The 26,453-nt window shown below is 34.5% G+C and overlaps 1 protein-coding gene across 4 annotated transcripts in view; it reads left to right on the forward strand.

Annotated features, from left to right (window-relative positions):
• Nucleotides 1-321: 321 nt before the first annotated feature.
• itgb6 (integrin, beta 6) overlaps nt 322-26,453 on the forward strand; it is a 28,745-nt gene continuing 2,613 nt past the window's right edge. The window contains exons 1-14 of one of the 4 annotated variants that reach the window (XM_051123446.1): nt 322-423; nt 7,709-7,778; nt 8,817-8,896; nt 9,818-10,016; nt 10,269-10,515; nt 10,751-10,916; nt 13,076-13,237; nt 14,571-14,666; nt 15,036-15,125; nt 21,577-21,711; nt 22,064-22,329; nt 22,405-22,556; nt 24,391-24,613; nt 25,101-25,195. In XM_051123446.1, coding sequence (XP_050979403.1) covers nt 7,724-7,778; nt 8,817-8,896; nt 9,818-10,016; nt 10,269-10,515; nt 10,751-10,916; nt 13,076-13,237; nt 14,571-14,666; nt 15,036-15,125; nt 21,577-21,711; nt 22,064-22,329; nt 22,405-22,556; nt 24,391-24,613; nt 25,101-25,195 — 1,966 coding nt within the window. In that variant the 5' untranslated portion in view covers nt 322-423; nt 7,709-7,723. The other 3 variants (XM_051123444.1, XM_051123445.1, XM_051123443.1) reach the window with 3 other exon arrangements.

The raw sequence follows: 26,453 nt of genomic DNA on the forward strand, positions 1-26,453 counted from the left end.
GAATTTCACAAAAGAAAGGGGTTGTTTCAGGGTTCGATTTGTTATATGTGTAGTAATAAAATGCCCTCACCAATGTGCCAAAATCTTACTTGTGAGGATACCTGAAGTGGTCATCCCCTATTAAAAGGCTCAAACAAAGGTCAAGATCTTGTTTTGCTCTGAATAATTGTAAGATTACTATCTTATTACGAAACTATTGAGAGGTCTGTAATTTTTCTGATGTCTGTGTATGTGTGTGTGTTTGTGTGAAACAGTATAACCACAAAGCGCTCACTGCCCACATTGTTTCCCTTTGACTTTGTATAAAAGAGACATTTTCTCTCAGTGTCTCTCATTCTCTCTTCTTTCTCTCTCAGTTTCTCCACGTTCCATTCATAGTTCAGTGAGGAAGAATGAGGAGTGAATCTGTGCCATTCATTTCTGGTGAGTGTGACTGCAGCCCTCCAACACGCACACACACGCTTGTTTTTTTTTAGCACGGTGGGGACTTTCTACTGACTTCAGTTGTTTTTATACTGAGCTAAGGATGTTTTCTAGCTTTTAACCTTTACAAAATGGTGTCTGTGTTTTTAAATTTTCATTAAAATGTAATTTAGTATCTTTAGAAAACAATGGAAACCCTTGGCTGCTTTCCCCATTGTAGTTGATTTGTCCTTGTTGGGACATTAAATTAAAGAATATAAGCTCAATTGCTGGCATAATGTGTATTACCTCAAAAATTAATACGATTTATTTTAAAAAAGCAAAAATTTGCAATGGAAGTGAATGGGGACAATTTTTGGAGGAGTGTCGTTTTAGGCTTTTTTTGGAGAGACAAGTCACAATTCATTTCTGTAGTAATCGACATTACGTCACAAAATTTCAGAGCTTGTATTTAACATGAAATGTTTCTTTAAGGCCCCAATGCTGGCAAAACCTGAGGCGCACATACATACTGGGCATGCTAAGACCTGTTACTAAACTAAAAAAGCACCTGACAATAATGGTGGATTTTACTTGCCACAGAGTTTCGCTGTCTGACATACTACAGAAAAACCCCACTGACCTACATGCTGCGCACACACACATTCAGCAAAATCCACAGTCACACATGCCCATTTGGCCTGTCATTCTCTCTTTCACACTAATGAAGAAGCTTCACGCTGTGTGTGTATGTGTGTGTGTGTATAGTCTTCCAGCTGCTGCCGTCATTCAGGCAGAAAAGTGTGTGTGTATTTGAGAAAAGGGGGTGAGGAAGGGAGCGCAGGCGTCATGCTCCATAAAGCCGCTGTGATAGTTTGAGCGTACTATTGCTTCCGACACACACTTTTAGTCGGACAGACATTTACATACTCCAGTTCCGTCGTTTCCCACTTGCTGCTGTGGTTTTGGTATTGAGAGAGAGGACAGCATGCTAGCTGCCGAGGCCTCCAGGGGTGAGTTACTCCAATCTGATACAGCCAAAATGTGCTTTGAGCAAGGTGTCCGGAATGTCCGGAGTGTCTAAATTTGATCTGCTGTAATGTGGAAAAGGTTAAAGTTATATATAGTTTGATATTGCTTTTTATGGCTTTTGAGCAGGTTAAAAAGTGAAAACCAGTCATGAACATGGTCAAATTCAAATTTAGTGTCAAAATTAAGGCTAAACTAATTTTTATGTACAAAGTGTGATAGGATAGGATAGATAGGATGGGATATAGGATATGATAGATTATAATGGGATATTGTATAATAGGATAGGATAGGATACATAGGATGGGACACAGAATATGATAGGATAGGATAGGATAGGATAGGATAGGACAGGAAAGGATAGGATACATAGGATGGGACACAGAATATGATAGGATAGGATAGGATAGGATAGGATAGGATAGGATAGGATAGGATAGGATAGGACAGGAAAGGATAGGATACATAGGATGGGATATAGAATATGATAGATTAGGATAGGATGAGAGGATATGATAGGATAGAATAGGATACATAGGATGGTATATAGGATATGATAGATTAGGATAGGATAGGATAGGATAAGATAGGATAAGAAAGGATAGGATACATAGGATGGGATACAGAATATGATAGGATAGGACAGGACAGGAACGGATAGGATACATAGGATGGGATATAGAATATGGTAGATTATAATAGGATAGGATAGGATAGGATAGGACAGGAAAGGATAGGATAGGATACATAGGATGGGATACAGAATATGATAGGATAGGATAGGATAGGATAGGATAGGATAGGATAGGATAGGATACATAGGATGGAATATAGAATATGATAGATTAGGATAGGATAAGATAGGATAGGCCAGGAAAGGATAGGATACATAGGATGTGATATAGAATATGATAGATTAGGATAGGTTAGGACAGGAAAGGATAGGATAGGATACACAGGATGGGATACAGAATATGATAGGATAGGATAGGATAGGATAGGATAGGATAGGATAGGATAGGATAGGATAAGATAAGATAAGATAAGATAAGATAGGATAGGACAGGAAAGGATAGGATACATAGGATGGAATATAGAATATGATAGATTAGGATAGGATAAGATAGGATAGGACAGGAAAGGATAGGATACATACGATGGGATATAGGATATAATAGATTAGGATAGGATAGGATAAGATAGGATAGAAAAGGATAGGATACATAGGATGGGATACAGAATATGATAGGATAGGACAGGACAGGAAAGGATAGAATACATAGGATGGGATATAGAATATGGTAGATTAGAATAGGATAGGATAGGACAGGAAAGGATAGGATAGGATAGGATAGGATAGGATAAGATAGGATAGGACAGGAAAGGATAGGATACATAGGATGGATATGATAGATTAGGATAGGATAGGAAAGTATAGGATGGGATACAAAATATGATAGATTAGGATAGGATAGGATAGGATAAGACAGGATAGGACAGGAAAGGATAGGATACATAGCATAGAATATGATAGATTAGGATAGGATATGGTATAGTAGGATTGGATAAAATAGGAAAGGAGAGGATCTGACAGGTAGGAGGGGATATGGGCTATGATAAATTAGGATAGGATAGGACACATAGGATTTAATATAGGATATGATAGATTAGATAGAAAGGGTAGGATAGGATAGGATATATAGGATGGGATCTAGAATATGATAGATTAGGATAGGATATGGTATAATAGAACAGGATAGGAAAGGAAAGGATAGGATAGGATCTGACAAGTAGGATGGGATATAGGATATGATAAATTAGGATAGGATATGGTATGATAGGATAGAATATGCGACCCTGGACCACAAAACCAGTCATAAGGGTCAATTTTTCCAAATTGAGATTTATACATCACCTGAAAGCTGAATAAATAAGCTTTCCATTGATGTATGGTTAGAACAATATTTGGCCGAGATACAACTATTTGAATATCTGGAATCTGAAGGTGCAAAAAAATTAAAATATTGAGAAAATCACCTAAAATTTGTCCAAATAAAGTTCTTAACCATGCATATTACTAATCAAAAATTGAGTTTTGATATATTTACAGTAGGAATTTTACAAAATATCTTCAGGGAACATGATCTTTATGTAATATCCTAATGATTTTTGGCATAAAACAAAAATCAATAATGTTGACCCATACTATGTATTTTTGGCAATTGCTACAAATATACCCCGGCGCCTTAAGACTGGTTTTGTGGTCCAGGGTCACATATATCTGTAGGATACATAAGGATAGGATATAATAGGACACATAGGAGGGGATATAGGACATGATAGATTAGGACAGGACAGGGCATGATATGATAGGATTGGATAAGATAGTATAGGATACACCTGCAAGATACAATAGGATAAATGCAATAGGATGGGAAATAGGATAGTATGGGATGGGATAGGCTGGTATATATAATATGACAGGATTGAGATAGGACAGGGTGATATACGAGATTGGGTAGGATAGGATATGTGACAGGATTTGATGGGATAAATACAAGCTGCAGGACAAAAGAGCACAGGATATGATATATATGATATGATGGAGTTGGTTGGGATATATGTCTGAATAGGCAAAGGACTGGATACAGGGGGCGTGTTTATGTTAAGGGAGGAGAATATCACGGGAAATCACAGATTTAGACTCAAGTCGGAATCCAACACCATATTTTCAGCTGGTCTTGACTAATAATTGAAAATATGGTCTTGGACTTGAGACATGAAACAAAAAGTTTGATTTATGGTCTTAATTGTTGTACCTACACCTGACATGTCTCTCTTTATGACTAATTTCTTACATAGTTAAATTCCAAATGTCATTGTTCTAAATAGAAGTTATCAATTAAATTTATTTCAAAAATCTGTTAGTGAAGGGTATAAAGGACACTGGTCATGAATTTTGCCATTTATGACAAGTGATCCTGCGTGGCGCATCCTCGTTCTTGATTTTGAAAGCTGGGGTATTTTAAATTGTAATTAAATACAAATACACATATACATTTGATAAAGATATAATTAATACATCACATAAAATATACATAGAATATATTTAAATTCAAATATAAATTGATACAATCTGATGCTCACTTTTGAATTAGTAAAATAAATTTCTTGTATATCTTACTGTCACAGATACACTTCAGCAAGGAAAAATGCAATCTTTGAACATTTAGGTTGAGATTAAATGCAGAGCAAATGGAGATCTGTGGTTAAATATGGTGCTTTTCAAATGTCTGTACTAAAAAAGTCCCCAGTAATCCCACATAAGTCTCCTCAGAAGACATCTCAACAATGTTTCAAAGTGTTTGCCAAGATGCCAAGGAATTTTAGAACAAACAAAGCTGATACTTTAAAATGATATATAACCAAGTCTATTAAGCCTAAGGTTATAAAAGAGTAACATTTCAACTCCAGTATTTCCACGCTGACCTTGAATTATGGTTGTAAAAATGAAAACAACCCATTATTTAATCTATTGTTTCAATAACAATAAAATCTATTGAGGCCTCATCCACTCGCTCACATTGGTGGCCATCCAAATAATTTACGATTGGATGTTAATCATTACATTTGTTCACTCTTTTGAAATATGAAACAATGTCCTGTGCTCATTTTGTACAACTTGACCAGTTAAACATTGACATTGTTTTATCTATATATATGTCTTTCTGTGGTGTCAGACAGAGACTGAGTCACGGCTCCTCGCAGCCAGGCGTGGCTCACACACACACACACACACACACCTGTTTTCAGCCATATAGAGAGGAATGTGTCACATGCAACCACACTCAGCAAATATTAATATTACTCAAGGCCATGGGGATTCCCACAGGCTTTGTTGAAGAATCAGACCATTCCCTATGGATATTTGGCAATACATGTATAAAACAAAGTCAAAAGGTCACCCAATGAGAGTGAACTGCAGTAAACAAGATATTAACTGGACTGATTCCCAACATATGCGTCGGTGAAAGTCATATAATTTAACGGCACATAAGTAAACTGTATTATGTTTGTCTTTGACATCTATCGTAACGTACTGATAAATATGATTCATATGAGGGTCATGGCCTGAGCTTATCCTCTATGTTTGCTCAAGGTTTGTTTTCATTCCTAATTACTGCTGAGCGTTGACATAAATACTATATTACAATGTATGAACTAAACAATGAAAGAACAGATACACATTTCTGTGTCGTTCACACTGACAGCTATTTGCAGGAGAAATCTGACCACAAATCATTCATTTTTAGAGGTGGCGACATGAGTGACAGGTGATATTTTATGTGCAAATGTGATGTTATGGGCGACTGCCAACAGGAATTTAAACAGTGAAGCACTCATGATGCCTTGACAGGATAGTCAAACAGGATTTCTTACTGGCAACCATCCGTACAGTGACTTGGGGGCCTCCAGTGATTATTCAGTGTTAGTCTGGGTGTGAATTATGGGGGTTTACGGGACCCTGGCTACCCCTAATTAAAGCTCGACCCCTAAACAACACTATACAGTATTACAACAATTTGTATTTTAATAATTCATATAAGTACATTATACATTTCAGTAACCACAACAGCTGGTTGCTAGTTAGTCAGCATACACTACATCACAAAATCTTTCGTGTTTTGTTTAAAAATGTCTTTAGCGATTAACACAAACATTTGGGTCACAAAAGAAAAAACTTGACAGACGGCATTTCAAAAATGACAAGTCAGGTACACTGGAAGTCACTGAATTGAGTGAATGCTCGCTTACACATTGTCTATTGCACCACATTATTCAACGCGAAAGAAAGCCTATGGGCAAGACTTCCGGTTCATTAGCGGCAGAAATAAGAGAAGAACAGCCTAACAACATGCACTAACTGGTAAAACACTTTGAAATAATATGGTAAGACACCGCAATCTGTAATATTAAGCGGAAAAACAAAAACAGCATATGCTGGTAGGTATGATTTGATGCTGGAATGCGGTTAGGTAGGTTTTGATGCTGGTTTAAGCTGGTCCTTAGCTGGTCATGTTGCTGGTCAAGGACCAGCATGAACCAGCAACATGACCAGCAAAAACCAGCAAAGGACCAGCTTAAACCAGCATCAAAACCTACCTAACCAGCATTCCAGCACCAAAACATACCTACCAGCATATGCTGGTTTTTTTCACCAGGGGCCGCATTCATTATTTAATGTTTAACTAGTCCCAGGGTGATTTTTTTAGTGAATGTCGGAAGTCAGTTTCCCTCAAGTTTACACAGGAGTCCAATTAACAAGGTGAAGTTCATTGCATTAACAAACGTTTGACCATGTAAGATTAATATTTTACAACCAGAGAGTATCTAAAAGCATTTCATCTTCGTTTTGAATAAAAAAATTATATATTGCTTTAGAATTTAATTCTAAACAGACGACTTCTTGTTGCCAATTCCCTGGTGAAAAAACCAGCATATGCTGGTAGGTATGTTTTGATGCTAGGATGCTGGTTAGGTAGGTTTTGATGCTGGTTTAAGATGGTCATTTGCTGGTTTATGCTGGTCCATTGCTGGTTCATGCTGGTCCTTGACCAGCAACATGACCAGCAAAGAACCAGCTTAAACCAGCATCAAAACCTACCTACCAGCATATGCTGTTTTTTTCACCAGGGTTGATTCCACATTTTGTTACCTAATTTAATGACAGACATTTTATTTTCCAAAACGAACAGTTCGATATGTGTTTAGCTGATTTCGGTAGGGAATATAGCTGTCTCAGTCTCAATGTCGCAACTGTACCACATAAACCGTGTTTGCAGAAGTGAGAGAGACATCTGAGTAAAAAACGCCACATTACCATACAAAGTGCCACACTAACACGTCATATATTACAGAAGCCTGATCATGTCTAGACTGAGAAAAAGGTAGTACTTCGTCATAATTTTATCGCTTAATAAAAAATCTAAATGACCATTAGTGTGTAAATACTCTAGTAAGTCAATGTATTTCTTACTCATAATCGTGATGTCAAGCGCGTTAGAGAGGCTGTTGTGTTGTGACACATGTATTGGTGTGAGAGAGTGACTTACCTGTTGTGTTCTCGCTTGCACGGAAGTGCATATAAAGGTTGGGCAGGTAAGCGCAGGCGCTGAGTCTGTCTGTCCAGGTGAGCTCAGACCTGCTCGCACTACATGATCGCATCCCGCGTTTTTTTATGTGATAATATGAACTGTATTTTTTCTCCTGTGTTCAGAAACCGTGAGGACTAATGGGGATTGTTTTATTCTACCTTGTCCTTCACTTCTGGCTCGTCACTGTCGGAGGTAAGACAAGGCAAATTTTGATCAATCACACTCATACAGTACATACGTGCAGTTTCGTTCCTCATTCAGGTTTTAATTCCGGCTTTAAACATTTGTAACATTTACAACAATTGAAGGCAGAAGTTTACACGGTTTTTAGCCCATTTACTTCATTATTTTAATTAAAGTATATTTGTTTTAAAAAATTAAGTTATTTTAAAAATCTACATTAATGTAACAATACATGTTTAGGTTATTTAAATGTTCTGTGGAGATAGTTTTACATATAACATTGTTTAATATTGTTTAATATTAAGTGCTTCATCTCATGTTTTTTTTTTTTTTTTTTTTTTTTATATATATATATATGTAAGAAACGCAGCTATATAAATAGGGTAAAGTTCTTGTTGCTGTCACACAGTTATATAAATATTCATCATATTCTCAAGATATTAATCACTTTCAAATGCCACATACAGACCTTAAAACTTGGTACAGTTAATTGGTCAGGAACAAAGTCATCCTGACATCACAAGACAGCTTACTAATCATGACAACAAACGTAACATCCAAACTACTATGTATAAAAATGGTAAACAGTTCAAAAAAAGAGCTGTCAATTATGCCCCAGTGCATGCTGGGAAGACAGAGAATGAGACTGAACCACAAACCCATTTTTTTTCTAGTGTAAGCATTTTTGAACTCACGAATGCGTCAGTTCATCTCACCTGCTATGTTTATTGGTTTTACCTAAAAAGACCTCAGCGTATATTGCTGTAATAGAAAAGTAGACTGCAGTATATGCATGTGATGAAAACCAACAGCTTGATTTAAGAATCTTGATTTAAGTCTGCTACTTTCTAAAAGTACACTAAAAATTATACTTACATCAAGTTGTTGTTTTTCTTCACATGCATGTACTGCAGCTTATTTCTACTTTTTGGCAGAGCAAAAAAATATCAGCTGACTTTCTATGGTTTTGATGTTGCATGAGAAACTTTGTTGCACTGAGAAAAGCGAACCGCATCCACAAACCACGCTGTGCTTTGTCGTACGCAGGGACGTGTTCTCAATTTAACGCTCTCTCCTGTGACGAGTGTCTGCAGCTGGGGCCACACTGCGCCTGGTGCACACTACAGGTAATACAAATGCTTTTGCTTTTAACATTACTCAGAATGCGTTGAACAAACCTTTTCTTATAGGGGTAGTTAACCCCAAAAGTAAATAAATATGAAATGAAAAATGTTTTAAAATATATTCTAATAATATAATATTATAGAATTTACATAGTACTTTATAATATACTGTAGCAACAGCAGTGCTAGTAAATGATTCTTCACATCCGGTTTTTAAATAAAAGGCACATGCACGGAAATGTATTTTTAAGTGATCTTTTGTCTTATTGTCAGTCTGCTTATTATGAATAATTGTTGACATTAGTGTTTTTTTTTCTTTGACAGCAGCTTACAACTCGCTCCAGTAATCTTTGTTTTATTATCTTATGAACTATTAAATTAAAGGGATAGTTCACCCAAAATTAAAATCACCCAATGAATTACTCACCCTCAAGGCATCCTATGTGTATATGACTTTGTTCTTTCAGACGAGTACAGTCAGAGTTATATTAAAAAATGTCCTGGCTCTTCCAAGCTTTATAATGGCAGTGAATGGCTGTTGAGATTATGAAGCGAAATAAAGGCCTTTTGAAGCGAATCGATGCGTTTGTTTAAGAAAAACATCCTTAGGTGAGCACGGTGATGAACAAAAGCTAGAGATTACAGACACACAAATGCATTGATTCGCTTCAGAATCAATGAAGAGCAGTGTGGAGTACTTTTTATGACGGATGGATGCACTTTATTGGACTTCAAAATCTCAACACCCATTCACTCCCATTATAAAGCTTGGAGAAGCCAGGACATTTTTAAATATAACTCTGATTTTATTTGTTTGAAAGAAGAAAGTCGTATACACCAAGCATGTCTGAGGGTGAGTAAATCATGGGGTAATTTTCATTTTTTAGGTGTTACCAATAATAATTCAAATGATTGTTTATCTAGAATTTCACCGACTTTTTCTCAATCGACGAGAGATGCGACACACCAGAGGCTCTTCTTCAGAAAGGATGCTCCGGCGAATTTGTGGAGTTCCCCATCACAAACGTCAAAGTGCTGAAGGATCAAGGCTTAGGAAAGAGCGCCGGCCTCATTAACGTTTCATACATTGCACCGCAGAAGATGCGCCTCCAGCTTAGGCCAGGTACATAAATGGGTGACACAGATTTGAAAATCAAAGAAATGTCTCTCTCTACCCACATCTGCTTCTCTGCTGGTGAGGTGCTTCCCCTGATGGTAAGATTAGAATGATTTAGTCATTCAGAGACAGAAAACCAACTACAAACGAACTACATAATGTCTACTGGTTACAGTGGGTGCTGAAGATCACTCTGACTTGGAAAACATTTGTACCACACTGGAATCTTGAGCTTTATTTGTCATTTGTCTTCCACAGGAAGTCAGCTGACCTTTCAGATGCAAGTGCAGGAACCGGAGGACCATCCGGTAGACATTTATTACCTGATGGACCTGTCGGCATCTATGTTTGATGATCTGAAAATGATCAAAGACTTGGGTTCCACGCTCTCCAGAGAGATGGCTAAGCTTACCAGCAAATTTAGACTAGGATTCGGCTCTTTTGTGGAGAAGCCAGTTCTGCCTTTTATCAAGATAACACGCGAAGAGTTGGCCAATCCCTGCAGGTGATTCCCATAATACACCACCTTAGTCAGATCTAAAAGGTCTGCCAGTATAAACCTAAGAAGTAAGACGAATGGGACATCAATGGGGGGAAAGTGTGATTTAATTTCAACCAATCATATTTATGACCGTTGAGATCAGCGAGTTACGTCACATGACATCATCTCCCATTTAGAATTGAGCCATGAACCGTTTCAGACAATAGAAATCCATTTTTATCACTTTTCTCCTTCGCAGGAGTGTTGATTATGAATGTCTTCCCACATTTGGATACAGACATCTTCTGTCGCTAACAAGCAGTACTGAGAAGTTTAATGAGATCATCAAAAAGCAGCAGGTATCGGCGAACATCGACGTGCCAGAGGGCGGTTTTGACGCCATCATGCAGGCAGCCGTGTGCGGGGTAAGTCGGTTTGCACAGACTTCGCTTTAATAGAGGGATGACATTAGGGTTGTCACTAGGAATCGCTAAAATATCACAGCCATTCAGGGAGTGCAGAAGTGCACTCCCAATGAAACGGAAAGGTTTTAACATTAATAAAAAATACATACTGAGTGACTGATACCATTTTTGTCATGGAAAACACTTGTCGGTTCATATTAAGGGGTCATCGGATGCCCATTTTCCACAAGTTGATATGATTCTTTAGGGTCTTAATGAAAAGTCTATAATATACTTTGGTTAAAAATTCTCAATGGTTGTGTAAAACAACACCCTTTTTACCTTGTCAAAATGAGCCCTGCAAAAATCATCCCATTCTGAGGGGTTGTTCCTTTAAATGCAAATAAGCTCTGCTCGCCCCGCCCCTCTCTTCACTCTGTGGCGTGACGAGCCTGTTTACTTTAGCCGCATTTAGCCGCGAAACTTACTAACTAGCACGTTATTAGGAAAGGTGATTGAAGAGATTAAAAAAACCCTTATACTCACATCTGCTGTAAGTGAAGCTGGATCATGAATGATTTGCGCGAACATAGACGCATTTTTGTAGATCGGGAGGTGCATTTCCTTCACAAACAAATGTAATCCACTGGATCTTCAGCAGCTCAGATGTCAGGATCACGACCACTATATTCATTATTACATCCAGCAACACAACACCTCAATTGCAGATATTCTTGTCTAACTTACATCCCTGCTCCGGCATCGAAACAATGTAGGTTGGACTGTTACAGCTGATTTAGGGCGGGTCTGAGGTAAGACGTTCATGTCAATCAGCTATTGTGGGAGCGGCCTCTGTCACTGTGACGCCACACCGACATGCATCTGAGAATGGCTTGATTTGAAAAAGAGGATATTATTTTTACAGATTAATTAAAAACCACTGCATGGATTTTTATCATTATAGGGTAGATTTGTACATACACTGCCAACACATATTAATGTTCAAACAACATGAAAAAGTGAACTTTGCATCCGATGAGCCCTTTAATGTAGGCTACTAGAGTTAATGTAGAACCTAAAATGCAAAATAATAAGCCTGAATAGGGATAGAAAAGATCTATTTCCAAAAGCATAAACATAAAAATTGAAAAGTTGTAATTGTTGTACTCACAGTTGTAAAAATGTTAATTACAGTTTGAAAATAACATATTTGTTAAATACAGTTTTATTTATCATATGCTCTCGTATTTATTGTTGTATTTTTAGACCATAATTTTGTTATAATAGGCCTACTACTGTTTTAATGTGTTTGCTATTTGCAATACTATTGTATGAAAAAAAACTACGGTAAGTTTGATCCTCAAACATCACTGTAATTAATATCAATTATGATATTAATATATGGAAACCACAACAATTAAAAACAAAAACATATTGTCCCCGTTTTTTAATTCGTAGATAACCACAAATGAGATTTCAGTGATATTTTGACCACGGAACAAGAGAATGTCCCTGGTTTTCATTTTAGAAATCTGGTCACCTTATTTGTCACGATTCCTCGATTCAATTCGAGCACTCGCTTTTTTTTTTTTTTTTTTTTTTTTTTTTTTTAATCCTCGATTGCATTTTGCTTGTGTTGAGTAACTATCCTGGAAGTGGGGCATTTCACAGATGAGGATAATCCATGAAACGCATTATTAGATCATTTTCCAAGGCTGCATGATATTAAACCAGTTTAAAAATTATAATAAAGCATAATGCTATAATGACACAATTCAATTAAATAAATAAAATAAATAAAATGTTGTTTAGTCAATATTAAACAAGGATTTGATCGCACAGTAAAGTGTAAAAACAATCGTCAGGCCGTTGGCGCCCTCTGCAGTCATTTGTTATAATGTGTAACGTAACTCTATTGTTTCTAATATATTATGTATTTTAACAATTTTGTTCAATAAAACCATATGATTACTTGCTTTGATACATTATTTGAACTAATTATTATTGCTTCATTGCTATTATATATGTTGTTAAGTCATTTATTCAGGCTATTATTCACTATTTTTGTTGCTACAAAAAATCGTCAGAATAATCAACCCATAACTCGATTACCAAAATAATTTTAGTGATAGCTCTAGATGGCATTTTGTTTAAACTTCTGGATTTCCCTTTCAATGCAGGACAGAATTGGCTGGCAGAACGATTCCATGAAGCTGCTGGTGTTCGTGAGTGATGCGGATTCTCATTTTGGGATGGACAGCAAAATGTCTGGCATCGTTGTTCCGAATGACGGGGAGTGTCACCTGGATGACAGTAATGAGTATTCCATGACTGCCCATCTGGTAAGGTGAAGTCTGCAGCTTCAGTTCCTGAGTAATCAGGACATTTGGATCACTTAAAGGAATATTCCGGGTTGCGATAAATAGAAGTTAACCTCAATAGTCATTTTTCATCTGATACAAATAAAAAAGAGGCTGTGAGGGATAGATGTAGTTTTTGGGAACACATTTTCAGTATTTCATCGGTTGAACGATCGACACCAAGATAAACGATAGGATAAACCCTTTGAACAGACTGGACATAAATCACTCACGGCCTTGGTTTCATTTGCATTAACCGTGTTTTTAAGTGTGCATTTACATTAATATACATTTTGGTTGTTGACATGAAATAATTTTGGGAATGTTAAAAACAAACATGTCCTGTGGTATTGCTTGCTATGTTACTACTAAAACTGTTGTAAAAAAATATCTTCATAATTCTTGTTCATTTTTAATTTTTAAATGTGTTTAGAATTTATTTTATTTTTTATTGTTTTATTTTTTATTGCAACTTTAATTATGGTAATTATTAAATGAAAGCATACATGGAATTTGTACAATATAATATAATATTATATAATATAATATAATAACATCTTTTATAATTATTATTTTTTTAGTGTTTTATTTTTATTGCATCTTTTATTATGGCAGTTATTAAATGAAAGCATACATGGAATTTGTACTTATAATGTAATATAATATAATAGTGTTTTATAATTTATTTTATTTTTTGTTGTTTTATTTTTATTGCAATTTTTATTACAATAGTTATTAAATGAAAACATACATGGAATTTGTACTTTTTTAATAATAATAATATAATGTAATATAATGTACTATAATAGTGTTTTATAATTTATTTTATTTTTAATTGTTTTATTTTTATTGCAACTTTTATTATGGTGGTTATTAAATGAACGCATACACAGAATTTGTACTTTATTTAATAATAATATAATATAATGGTGTTTTAGTATTTATTTTATTTTTAAAGTTTTATTTTTATTGCAGTTCTTATTACCGTAGTTATTAAATGAAGGCATACACAGAATTTGTATATAATAAAATATAATATAATAGGCAAAAGTATCAATATCAAATTTAATGTAAAATAAGACACCATTTTACTAGCCTCGTACAATTCAAGCCTATGGGACAACTTAAGTTGTATTTAACCTGGAATATTCCTTTACAAACTCCAAGAACAGTGTTTATTTTGAGTTCTAATTACATGAGAGTTCTAATTACTTTTTAAACTAATCATTGCAGATCTGTCTTGTCTCCTGTATTTTTGTGAATTTGTTGTCTGACCGGTTGTCTTGTTTTTTGGTACTTTTCTCATCTATGTTAGGAATATCCAACATTAGGGCAGCTTGTCGACAAATTGGTTGAAAACAATATCCTCCTTATATTTGCTGTGACTGACAATCAGAGACAGAACTATGAGGTGAGAAAAGAGCAAGGCATTTTTCTCTCATGTTTATTCATTTTAGGCCACAATGAGGCAAACAAAAAGGCATGTGTTTTTCTGTGTATGTGGAACCTGAGAAGACCTGTGAAGAAAGATCTATCAGTGTGTGAATAGACTGCATGAATCACTGGTGTATTCAGTTCTCTTTACAACATGTTCAAACACAGTCTTTATCACATCACCCAGACCGACCTCTCATGACACAAATATTTTATGTTTTCGGAGTGCTCCTTTTCTTTCGTCTTCCCTCCCTTTCGCCTTATCGCTTCCACATCTTAAATTCTGTGGCTACTCTCCAGGAGACTGGAGTTGATGTTTAACCACCTTTTTCTGCCTTTCTGATAGAATTATGCGAGGCTGATTCCTGGTGCTACTGTGGGGGTGTTGGCACCCGATTCAAGGAACATTCTGGAACTCATCATGACCTCATATAAGGTACAAGAACACATAAGTCTTCACAAGACTCGGTGTAACAAGGTTAATGTGAGAGTGTTCCTGGACGGATGATGGAAGTGGCCCTGTTAGGCCAGCAATCTTACTTTTATGCTCCACGTGTTTTTTATGCTTACAGACTTGAGCATTTGGATTTCTGTGGTCTTTTTGTGAATTCCGGTCATTTTAAGGAAATGTTATTTAGCAGGCTAACATACATTCTTTAAATTGTGAGTGATTTAGTGATGGTTCTGAAGGCATCAGTTAAAATGGGTTAATATTTTACATCAATAGGCATCATTTTCCAGCAAAAGCTTTTCAATTCTGTCTGCAAAAATCCTAGCTCTTACTGCAAATGATAAATACATTGGAAAAACAGTACATTAACAATAATGAAAATTTTGTTGTGAATATATATATTTAAAAGAAACCAGAAAAAATACACAATATATACTGTATATAGACTGTATATAGACTGCACTCTGCACATACAGTAGTGTGACCCTTCAAATACAAGTATAAAAAAATTAAATAATTAATTAGTAATAATAGTTTTACTGTACTTTTATTAGTTAATTTTTAAAATAAAATAAACAAAATAATGAATAAAGTGTGATAATTATGGGAGCCTGTTTCCACCACTGAATAAAAAATACTTTTTTCCTTGCAATTCTGACTTTTTTGTCAGAATTGTGACATATAAACTCACAATTGCGAGTTATAAAGTAAAAATGGCAAGAAATAAACTCTCAGAATTGTGATACAAATTCGCAGTTGAGTTATAAAATCCGAACTGCAAGATATAAATTCACAATTTTGTTTTTTTTCCCTCAGAATTGCGAGTTTATATATCACAATTGTAACTTTTTTTCTCGTAATTGTGAGTTTATATCTCACAACTGTGACTTTTTTCTCAGCATTGTGAGATGTAAACTTGCAATTGCGAGTTATAAAGTCACAACTGCATAAAATAAGCTTGCAATTCTGAGGTTTTTTTTCTCAGAATATAGTTTATATTTCACAATTCTGACTTTTTCCTCAAAATTGCAAGATATAAACTTCTGACTTTTGTTTTCTCAGAATTATATCTCACAATTGTGATTTTTTTTCTCGTTGCGAGTTTACGGAATACTGAATTCTAAACCTCTGAATTTTTTTTCTCAGAATTGTGAGATATAAACTTGCAATTGCAAGATACTCAGAACTGCAAGATATAAATGTACAATTCTGACTTCTTTTTTTCTCAGAATTGGAAGAAATAAACTCGGAACTGAGAGTTATAAAGTCAGAATTGCAAGCTATAAACTCACAATTCTTTTTTTCTCAGAATTGTGAGTTTATATCTTTCAATACTGACTTTAACACACAGTTGCAATTCTGAGAACGTATTAATCTTTCATTTCCTCTCAAAATTGGACTTTATAACTCGCAATTTCAAATTTATATCCCACAATTCGGAGAAAAGTCATAAGATATAAACTCTCAGCTGCAAGAAGAAAAGTCAGAATTGTGAGATACAGACTTGCAATTGCGAGAAAAAGTCATTGCGTTTATCTCGCAACTCAGAATTGTGACTTTATTTCTTAGAATTGCGAGTTTATATTGAGATGAATTTTCAGCATTTTTTAAACCTAAAATCAGCACGCTTTTATATTTCGGGTTGCGTAGTTTTGTGTAGCCTAGTTTTATGCTTTCATTTCGCATGGAAATTTTATCCACCTTATTCTTCAATGCAGAAGTAGGCCTATGGGCCTAATTTCCGGTACAGGGAAATAAAAATCAGAACAGCAACATGCAGTAAACAGTAAAACTGTTTGCACTGCAAACCAGTGTGGACATAATTAAGATAATACATTGAAATAATATGGTAAGATACAACAATTTGCAATATCAAGCAGCAAAACAAGCTGTTTTGTCAGCTAAAAATAGCTGGATGCAGATGTGACCAGAAGCCAGACCAGTAAAATGTACAAATGACCACACCCGCTTTTACGGGAAAAATAAGGTGGATATTTATGCTTTCATTTTGAGTGGAAATACAGTGTAGTTGTTTTAAAATGGTAATTGTGCATTAACAGCTGTCAAGCATGTCGGTATGCAAATGAGCAGTTTGAACTTATTTACACAGCATATTTTTTAATTTTGGTTGCGCATGCGCAGCGGCGCACCACTTCTGCACTCCTGAAAATAAGTATTATTTTATAGTTACATATTATTTATTTATTTATATTACAATAAATATAAACAAATAAATAAATAAGTAAAAACATCATTCATTTTTTGGTAATAATTTGCAATAGCTTTTCACTGAGGACAACAAAAAAGATTTTTAATCATCATAAGTTAAAAATCTGAATTCTGAATTGGCCTATACACACACACACACACACACACACACACTGTTAATCATTAAGGAAGTATGAAAAAGCAGAAATCAAATGATTTATGTGTCAGTTGCATAAATTACCTATTAAACACTGAGTATGAGAAAGTTATTTCTCATGCAGATATGCATCTGATCTGTTCAACATTTCCACAACCCCCTCTGCTCATTTTCTTGAGAATCATCGTGTTCACAGAGCGTGTCTGCACTCGTTCCATGGCTGTTGTTTGATCTCTTCATCTCCGTTCTCCATCCCCCATTCTCTCTTACCTCTGCCTGCACTCTAATTTTCATTACACCCCTCCAAAAACTACCTGAGCTCTGCACATTCCACCCTATCTGACACAGGGTCACTATGGTATTATTGAAATGTAAACTCTAGTATATCGGCTACAATAGACTATGTGAATTGCAGCTGACGGTCTAACGTCGCTCCGGACATGTTGGCACCTGGTGTGCTTGTATTGCTGACTCGGCACGAGTCATCAAGACACATTATGAGCTGCTCAGCTGCTTCATCTAACAGTGTACCGCATACTTACATAACATACATCATTTGGAGTACTACTTGTGCACAATGCACATTAATATTAAAGGGGTCATCGGATGCAAAGTTCACTTTTATATGTTGTTTGAACATTAATGTGTGTTGGCAGTGTATGTACACATCTACCCTATAATGATAAAAATCCATGCAGTGGTTTTTAATTAATCTGTAAAAATAGTAGATGAAGATGCAATGGATTACGTTTGTTTGTAAAGGGAACACACCTCTCGATCTACATAAATGCGTCTATGTTCGCGCAAATCATTAGAATTTTTTTTCTCAGAATTGTGAGATATAAACTTGCAATTGCAAGATACTCAGAACTGCAAGATATAAATGTACAATTCTGACTTCTTTTTTTCTCAGAATTGGAAGAAATAAACTCGGAACTGAGAGTTATAAAGTCAGAATTGCAAGCTATAAACTCACAATTCTTTTTTTCTCAGAATTGTGAGTTTATATCTTTCAATACTGACTTTAACACACAGTTGCAATTCTGAGAACGTATTAATCTTTTATTTCCTCTCAAAATTGGACTTTATAACTCGCAATTTCGAATTTATATCCCACAATTCGGAGAAAAGTCATAAGATATAAACTCTCAGCTGCAAGAAGAAAAGTCAGAATTGTGAGATACAGACTTGCAATTGCGAGAAAAAGTCATTGCGTTTATCTCGCAACTCAGAATTGTGACTTTATTTCTAAGAATTGCGAGTTCATATTGAGATGAATTTTCAGCATTTTTTAAACCTAAAATCAGCACGCTTTTATATTTCGGGTTGCGTAGTTTTGTGTAGCCTAGTTTTATGCTTTCATTTCGCATGGAAATTTTATCCACCTTATTCTTCAATGCAGAAGTAGGCCTATGGGCCTAATTTCCGGTACAGGGAAATAAGAATCAGAACAGCAACATGCAGTAAACAGTAAAACTGTTTGCACTGCAAACCAGTGTGGACATAATTAAGATAATACATTGAAATAATATGGTAAGATACAACAATGGATTATGTTTGTTTGTAAAGGGAACACACCTCTCGATCTACATAAATGCGTCTATGTTCGCGCAAATCATTCGTGATCCAGCTTCACCTACAGCAGAAGTGAGTAAAAGTGTCTTTTATGAATCTCTGCAATCACCTTTCCTAATAACGTGCTAGTTAGTAAGTTTCGCGGGGCGGGGCGAGCAGAGCTCATTTGCATTTAAAGGAACAACCCCTCAGAATGGGATGATTTTTGCAGAGCTCATTTTGACAAGGTTAAAAGGGTGTTGTTTTACACAACCATTGAGAATTAAGTATATTATAGACTTTTCATTAAGACCCTAAAGAATCATATCAACTTGTGGAAAATGGGTATCTGATGACCCCTTTAAGCCTTAAAACATGTCATCACTTGATGAGGATTGTATGATTTTTGAATAATATCTGTTTTTAAATGCAAGATATTTAAAGTGTACCTAAAGTATACTTGCAATAGTTTCACTTCAGAATATACTTTAGTTATACTTCAGTATATCTTTAGTTGGATTTCAGCAAGACTTTCCCACAACTGAAGTGCATTAGGTACAAAATTAGACTTTAAGTATACCAGTTTAGTAAACCAAAAGTACAATTACAGGGTTTTTTTTACTGTATTTGTTTTTCACTAGAGACTCATGACCATATTCTACATCCCTAATCCTAGCAATACCTAAACTTAACAACTAGCTTACTAACTACTAATAAGAAATTAAATTAGTAGTTTATTGAGGCAAAAGTCAAGTGGTTTGTTAATAGTGAGAATTGGGCCCTTAAATAAAGTGTGACCAAAAAATTATACTCTTCACACATTTAAGGACGTGATATGCATATCATGTTTGTTGTTTGATTGTCAGGAACTTTTTGAGACTTGATTTTTTTGGGTTTGTTTAAATTTGTTTTGTTTTTTATTTTGCATTTTTCATTTACTTTTGCTTTTGCTTTTATTTTTATTTCGTGTTTTTGTTTGTGTCGTTTCAATTTGCTTTGGTTTTATGTTTAGTTTAGTTTTTGTTTCTTAGTTTTGTTTTTAATGTTTCTTTTGTTTATTTTTTTCTTTGTTTTGGTTTAGTTTTTTTTTTTTTTTAGTGCTGACTAAGATAAGTTTATAAACTAAAACATAAAAAAATGCACTCTAACTGTGTTGTTTTATTTGAAGTCTCTTCATTGGGGTCCTCATCTGATCACTCTCTTCGGGTTCATTTTGTGCTAATGACTGGTTCCAAAAATTGGTAACACTTTAGGGAACAATTCTTACTATTAACTAGTTGCTTATTAGCATGTCTATTCAAAACATATTGACTATTTATTAGTGCTTAAAAAGCACATTTTCTACATCCCTAATCCGACTCTTCATACATTTAAGAACATGATATGTCTGTTGTTTGATGGTCAAGAAGTAAGGTCAGAGATTATTATTATTTATTTCTTATTATTTTTTTGTTATGTTTTGTGTTTTGCTTTTGTTTTTTATTTTGCATTTTTTGTTTTCCTTTTTTTCTCATTTTGTTATTTTTATTTCATTTTGTGTCATTTTCAATTTGTTTGGTTTTATGTTTAGTTTAGTTTTTCTTTCTTATTTTTAATTTAATTTTTGTTTAGTTTTTTGTTTCGTTGTTTATTTTGGTTAAGCTGTTTTTTTTAGTAATGACTGGCTCAAAGGAAAGTTTATAAACTGAAACCAAAAAAATACACTCTTTATACATTTAAGGACGTAATATGTCTGTTATTTGATTGACAGGAACTAAGGTTAGAAATTTGATTTTTTGTTTGTTTGTTTTGTGTTTTGCTTTTGTTTGTTTTTTGCAGTTTTGTTTTGCTTTGTTTTTTTTTCTTATTTTGTTATTTTTATTTAATTTTTTGTTTGTGTCATTTTCAATTTGTTTGATTTTATGTTTAACTTTTGTTTCTTGTCTGTTTTGTTTTTAATTTTTGTTTTTTGTTGTTGGTTATTTTGGTTTAGCCGTTTTTAGTAATGACTGGCTCAAAGGAAAGTTTATAAACTAAACAAAAAAAATTATGTTTATATTGTTATATATCTCTGTTATATGTCTGTTGTTTGTTTGACAGGAACTAAGGTCAGAGATTTGATTTTTGTTATTTTAATTGTGTGTTTTGCTTTGTTTTTTTTATTTGTTTTATTTTGCATTTTTATTTAGCATTGTTTTTGTGTTTGTTTTTATTTAAATTTTTATTTTTTAGTTTTGTTTGTTTCTATGTTTTTGTTTTTTTGTTTAGTTTTTAATTTTTGTTTGTTTGTTTGTGTTGTTTTCTGTTTGTTTTGGTTTTATGTGTAGTTTTTGTTTCTTGTTTCTTTGTTTCTTTGTGTTTTGTATTTTTGTTTTTAATTGTTTTTTTGGTTTGTTTGTTTTGGGTTAGCTGTTTGTTTGTTTGTTTGTTTGTTTTTTGAAGTAATGACTGTCTCAAATAAAAGTTTATAAATGAAAACAAGAAAATGACACTCTTCACACATTAAAGGACGTTACGTCTCTGTTGTTTGATTAATAGGAACTGAGGTCAGAGATCGATCTTGAGGTTCTGGGCAACACTGAGGGTCTGCAGATTTCCTTCACAGCACTCTGTCAGGACGGGACCATCATCCCCGGACATAAAAGCTGCTCAAATGTCAAAGCTGGTGATGTGGTCCGTTCCTTATTCAATCTTTCTTACACTAATGCTTCCCTAGTAGACTAAAACAGGACTGAAGCAAAAAAAAAAGAAAAAATCACAAGTCATGCATCTGTTTGATGAAATAAACATGTCAACGCAAGTATGATATATATAATGCCGTGAATATAATATTATTAAAAGTCAATGCTCTCATTGTTCTGCACGTAACGGCTTCATGTGTTTAAACAAATCAAACTGCTTGACATTTAGAAACAAACCTTGCTGAACTAGTTGTACATGTTTTGAAAATATTTGCTCAGTATGTTGCTCAATATGTCCTGATTTCTGTAAATATGATTTGAATTGTTCACAATTTCTCACACAGGTATCTTTTAATGTTACGGTCGAGTTAAAAGGCTGTCTTGCTGGTCCACGGAGGTTTTCCTTGCGGCCGGTGGGTTTCCAAGATGCTCTGGAGATCGAATTGGAGTCTCAGTGTGTGTGTGACTGCCATCAAACCCCCGAAGCGAACAGCACCTACTGCAGCCGAGGACGTGGGGCGCTGGAGTGCGGCGCCTGTGTGTGCAATCCAGGTTTCGTGGGGCCGAAGTGTGAGTGCACAGAGGGCCAAGAACAAATAAGTGACTGCAGGTGAGAACCAACACAGTGGAGTGTTTCCTGCGAGGCACGCAGACTTGTTTTAATTTCTGATTATATGTGTGGCAGGGCACATGAAGGTGCGGAGATGTGCAGCGGCCTCGGCGAGTGTTTCTGTGGACAGTGTGTGTGTCACCCGTCCAGTTTCGGACGCGTGTACGGGCCGTACTGCGAGTGCGACAACTTTTCCTGCCTCAGGTTTAGAGGAGAGCTTTGCGGAGGTCAGTACCCAGTGTAACACTGTCGCAAGATTTGACTGGAGGAAAAGAAAGCGCTGACAGAGTGGGAGGGATATTTGATCTGCTTTCGCACTTTGGAATGTTAATGAAAGAATAACATGCTGATAATTGCCAAAACAGTTGCTGTACTCAGGAGGACATGGACGGAAGGGTTTAACGTCCCATGTTTATATATATTTACATGTAAATACAAGTGTGCTGTGTGGGGTTTTGGTAACACTTTCTCACTGTGAACTAGTTGCTTATTTGCTTGCATATTACTAGCATATTCACTGTTTATTAATTATAAAGCACATATTAATGCATTATTCTGCATTACCATATTTTATATCTATTAATCCCACCCTATACGTAAATGTAAAGGGATAGTTCACCCAAAAATGAAAATTCTGTTAATTTCTCATGTCGTTCCAAACCTTTAAGAGAGACCTTTGTGTTTTTTTTTTTGTTTTTTTTAAACCTAAGTTTTCTGACCCTGCATAGACAGCAACGCAACTGCCATGTTCAAGGTCCAAAAAGGTAGTAAGGACATTGTTAAAATATTGTATTAATAAACAGCAAATTAGTAGTTTATTGAAGCAAAAGTTGTAGTTAATAGTTAGGTAAGAGTGAGAATAGGTTCCCAAATTAAAGTATGACCAAGGTTTTTATATTTATTTTAGGGCTGTCAGTTATCACAATTATTAAGTGTAATGAATATTTTAAAAAAGAGATTAAAAAATAATGTAATAAGTAAATACGTAATAAAGATTTTTTTTTTTTTTTACCTTTGGTAAAGTTTGGTTAAGTTTGAAGCTTTTATCTACCTTAAGTGTGCAATGTTAAATATGCTAATAAAATTAAGGTAAATGCTGTTTTCAGCAAATATTGGTAATTGCTTATTCTATTATTTTGATGAGTTAATAGTAATTAATAACAAAGTTATGAACTGACAAAACTGATTTATTATTAATAATTAATGTTTAATTTTGTTTATTTATTTATTCATTCAGTTATTTATTTTTTATTTTAATGCCTCATGCGCACCAAGGCTGCAATTATTTGATCATAAATACAGTAAAAACGGTAATATAATTAAATATTATTACAACTTAAAATAACTGTTTTCTATTTTAATATGTTTTAAAATGTAATTTATTTCTGTGATGCAAAGCTGAATTTTCAGCATCATTACTCCAGTATACAGTGTCACATCATCTTTCACAAATAATTCTCAAGAAACATTTCTTATTATTAATCATTTTGATATTTTTGTGGAAACTGTGATAAATATTTTTGAGGAATCTTTGATGGGTAGAAAGTAAAAATATTTTGTGTTATAAATATCTTTACTGTCACTTTTGATCAATTTATTATTATTTTTTTGTTTTTATTTTGTTTAATTTTTGTTTAGTTTATTGGCTTTGTTTTGTTTTTATTATAATTTAGTTTTTAAACTGACATATTATTACAGTTTAAAATAACCATTTAAAATTATAATAGGTTTTAAAATGTAATTTATTCCTGTGATGCAAAGCTGAATTTTCAGCATCATTACTCTAGTCTTCAGTGTCACATGATCCTTTAGAAATCATTCTAATATGCTGATTTGGTTCTTAAAAAAACATTTTTTATTATTATAATTTTTTTATTATTTGTGGAAACTATCTACATTTCTATCTAAACTATCTATTTTGTTTCAGTATTCTTTGAGTAGAAAGTAAAAAAAAAATGCATTTATTCAAAACAGAAAATTTTTGTAATATTATAAATGTCTTTACTGTCACTTTTGGTCAATTTAATGGTTCCTTGCTGAATTAAAATATTAATTTCCTAGGACACGGAGACTGTGACTGTGGTGAGTGTGTGTGTCACAGAGGTTGGATGGGAGAGTTCTGTAACTGCAGCACCAGCAACCGCTCATGCGTGGCTCCGGATGGTTCAGTCTGCAGCGGACGGGGCAAGTGCGTGTGTGGGAAGTGCGAGTGCACCGTTCCCGGAGCCTCAGGAGAGCGTTGCCAAAGATGCCCGACCTGTGGAGATATCTGCAGCTTACCCAGGTAAAGACATGCATGTGCATCTGTGACTGAAACTAACTTTCATAATGAACAGGCATTTTGGCTACAATCTAGTTTGAATTAAGAAAATAAAATTTTCAGCATTTTCCTTTTTCTTTTGACATTTTGGTTCTTTTCTTGCACCCCATGTCTTCACCTCCCTACCTTTCTCTGTATTTTATTCATGACTCTTGTGTTCATGCGTGTGTGGTCAGTTTTCCTCTTGTCTACTCATTTCCAGAGGGCATATATGAGCACCAAAAGGCATGTGGCAGCTCTGCAGTATTGCATTTCCTTCCCACTAAAGGTCCTGTCACCCTGCGGGTCATTTGACTCCGTGATAGGGCAATACAGAGAGAATGAGACTGAAAATGAGAGAGATCAGCTCTGGGAAAAGCACTCACAAAGAGCACAAAACGAAGCTTCCTCTTGAGACGAACTCTCTGTGGGGCTGACAGGTTTTTTTGTGTTGTCTTTATGTGTCCCGCAGGCCTTGTGTGGAGTGTTACCTCAAAGCTAAAGACCCATCGGACGAGTGTGCTGTAAAGTGCAACTCCCTACATGCCACTGTCAGCAATTCCACAGGTCAGAATCCATTGTTTTGTTCTCCGCAGTGTCCGTTTATCAGTGGTCACATGGTCAGTGGGGTACTTGTTTATTTGACAAAAATTTTATATTTAATTTACGCCTTTTTTAAAGAAACAACATAGCTAAAAATTAACTTTTTGCCATTATTTACTTACCTCATGTCATTCTAAACCTGTATATATTAGACAATTTTGATACTTTCTATGGCAAGCTGTTTTAACATTTAATGTATAAAACGTACTAATATTTCTTTTCATGTAGTACTTATTTTTAGTTACTATAATGTATTCCATTAGGTACTAGTACTTATTTGTGGGCTACTAGTTATTATTCTTTAGATATTAGTACCTATGAAATAGATAATAGTACTTCTTATTATATACTAGTACTTATTTCAGTAGTGACTAGAACTATTCTGTCGTTATTAGTTACCTATCATTTTTGACATTAGACATTGACAACAGATACTAGTATTTATTTAATACATGCTACTCTTTTATTCATTAGAGGTTATTTCTTATTTATTAGATACTAGTACGTATTCTTTAGGCATTAGTACTTATTTTTTAGTTACTAGTACTTATTCCAAATGTTACTAGTATTTTTTTACTAGTAATATTTTAACTCTACAGTGGCCGTTCTGACCATATGTAGTAGTTATGTATTAGTGTTTATTTTTAGATACTAGTACCTATTACTTATTTTTAAATACTAGTGCTTATTCCAGATGTTACTAGCATTTTTTTACTAGTAAGATTTTTAACTTTAAGATAGTAGTGTCTAATAAATAAGTACATGCTACTATTATTTATTGATTAGATGTTGGTTATTTTTTTGTTACTAGTAACAATTACATAAGATACTAGTGTGTAACAAATAAGTACTAGTACTTAATGAATAACTTCTAGTATCTATTAAATAGGTACCAATATCTAATGAAAAGTAATAGGATTTAATAAATAAGTACTAGAATCTAATGACTACTTACTAGTACTATTTTAAAAAATTAAGTGTCTCTGTTGGAACGCATACTAGTCAGAACTGAATAGTGGATATCTGAACGACAGATCCCCGTAGAAGTCAATGGTAAAAATGTGAAATACTTTTTTGCTACTAGTATCTGTTCTGTTAAGTACTTGTACTTATTTGTAGGCTACTAGTTATTGTTCTTTAGATAGTACCAACTTAAAAATGTTGCAGTTGGCTTCTGTGGGGATCTGTCATTCAGATATCAACTATTCAGTTCTGACTAGTG

This window comes from Labeo rohita, chromosome 11 (genome assembly GCF_022985175.1).
Source record: "Labeo rohita strain BAU-BD-2019 chromosome 11, IGBB_LRoh.1.0, whole genome shotgun sequence".
Lineage (NCBI taxonomy): Eukaryota > Metazoa > Chordata > Actinopteri > Cypriniformes > Cyprinidae > Labeo > Labeo rohita.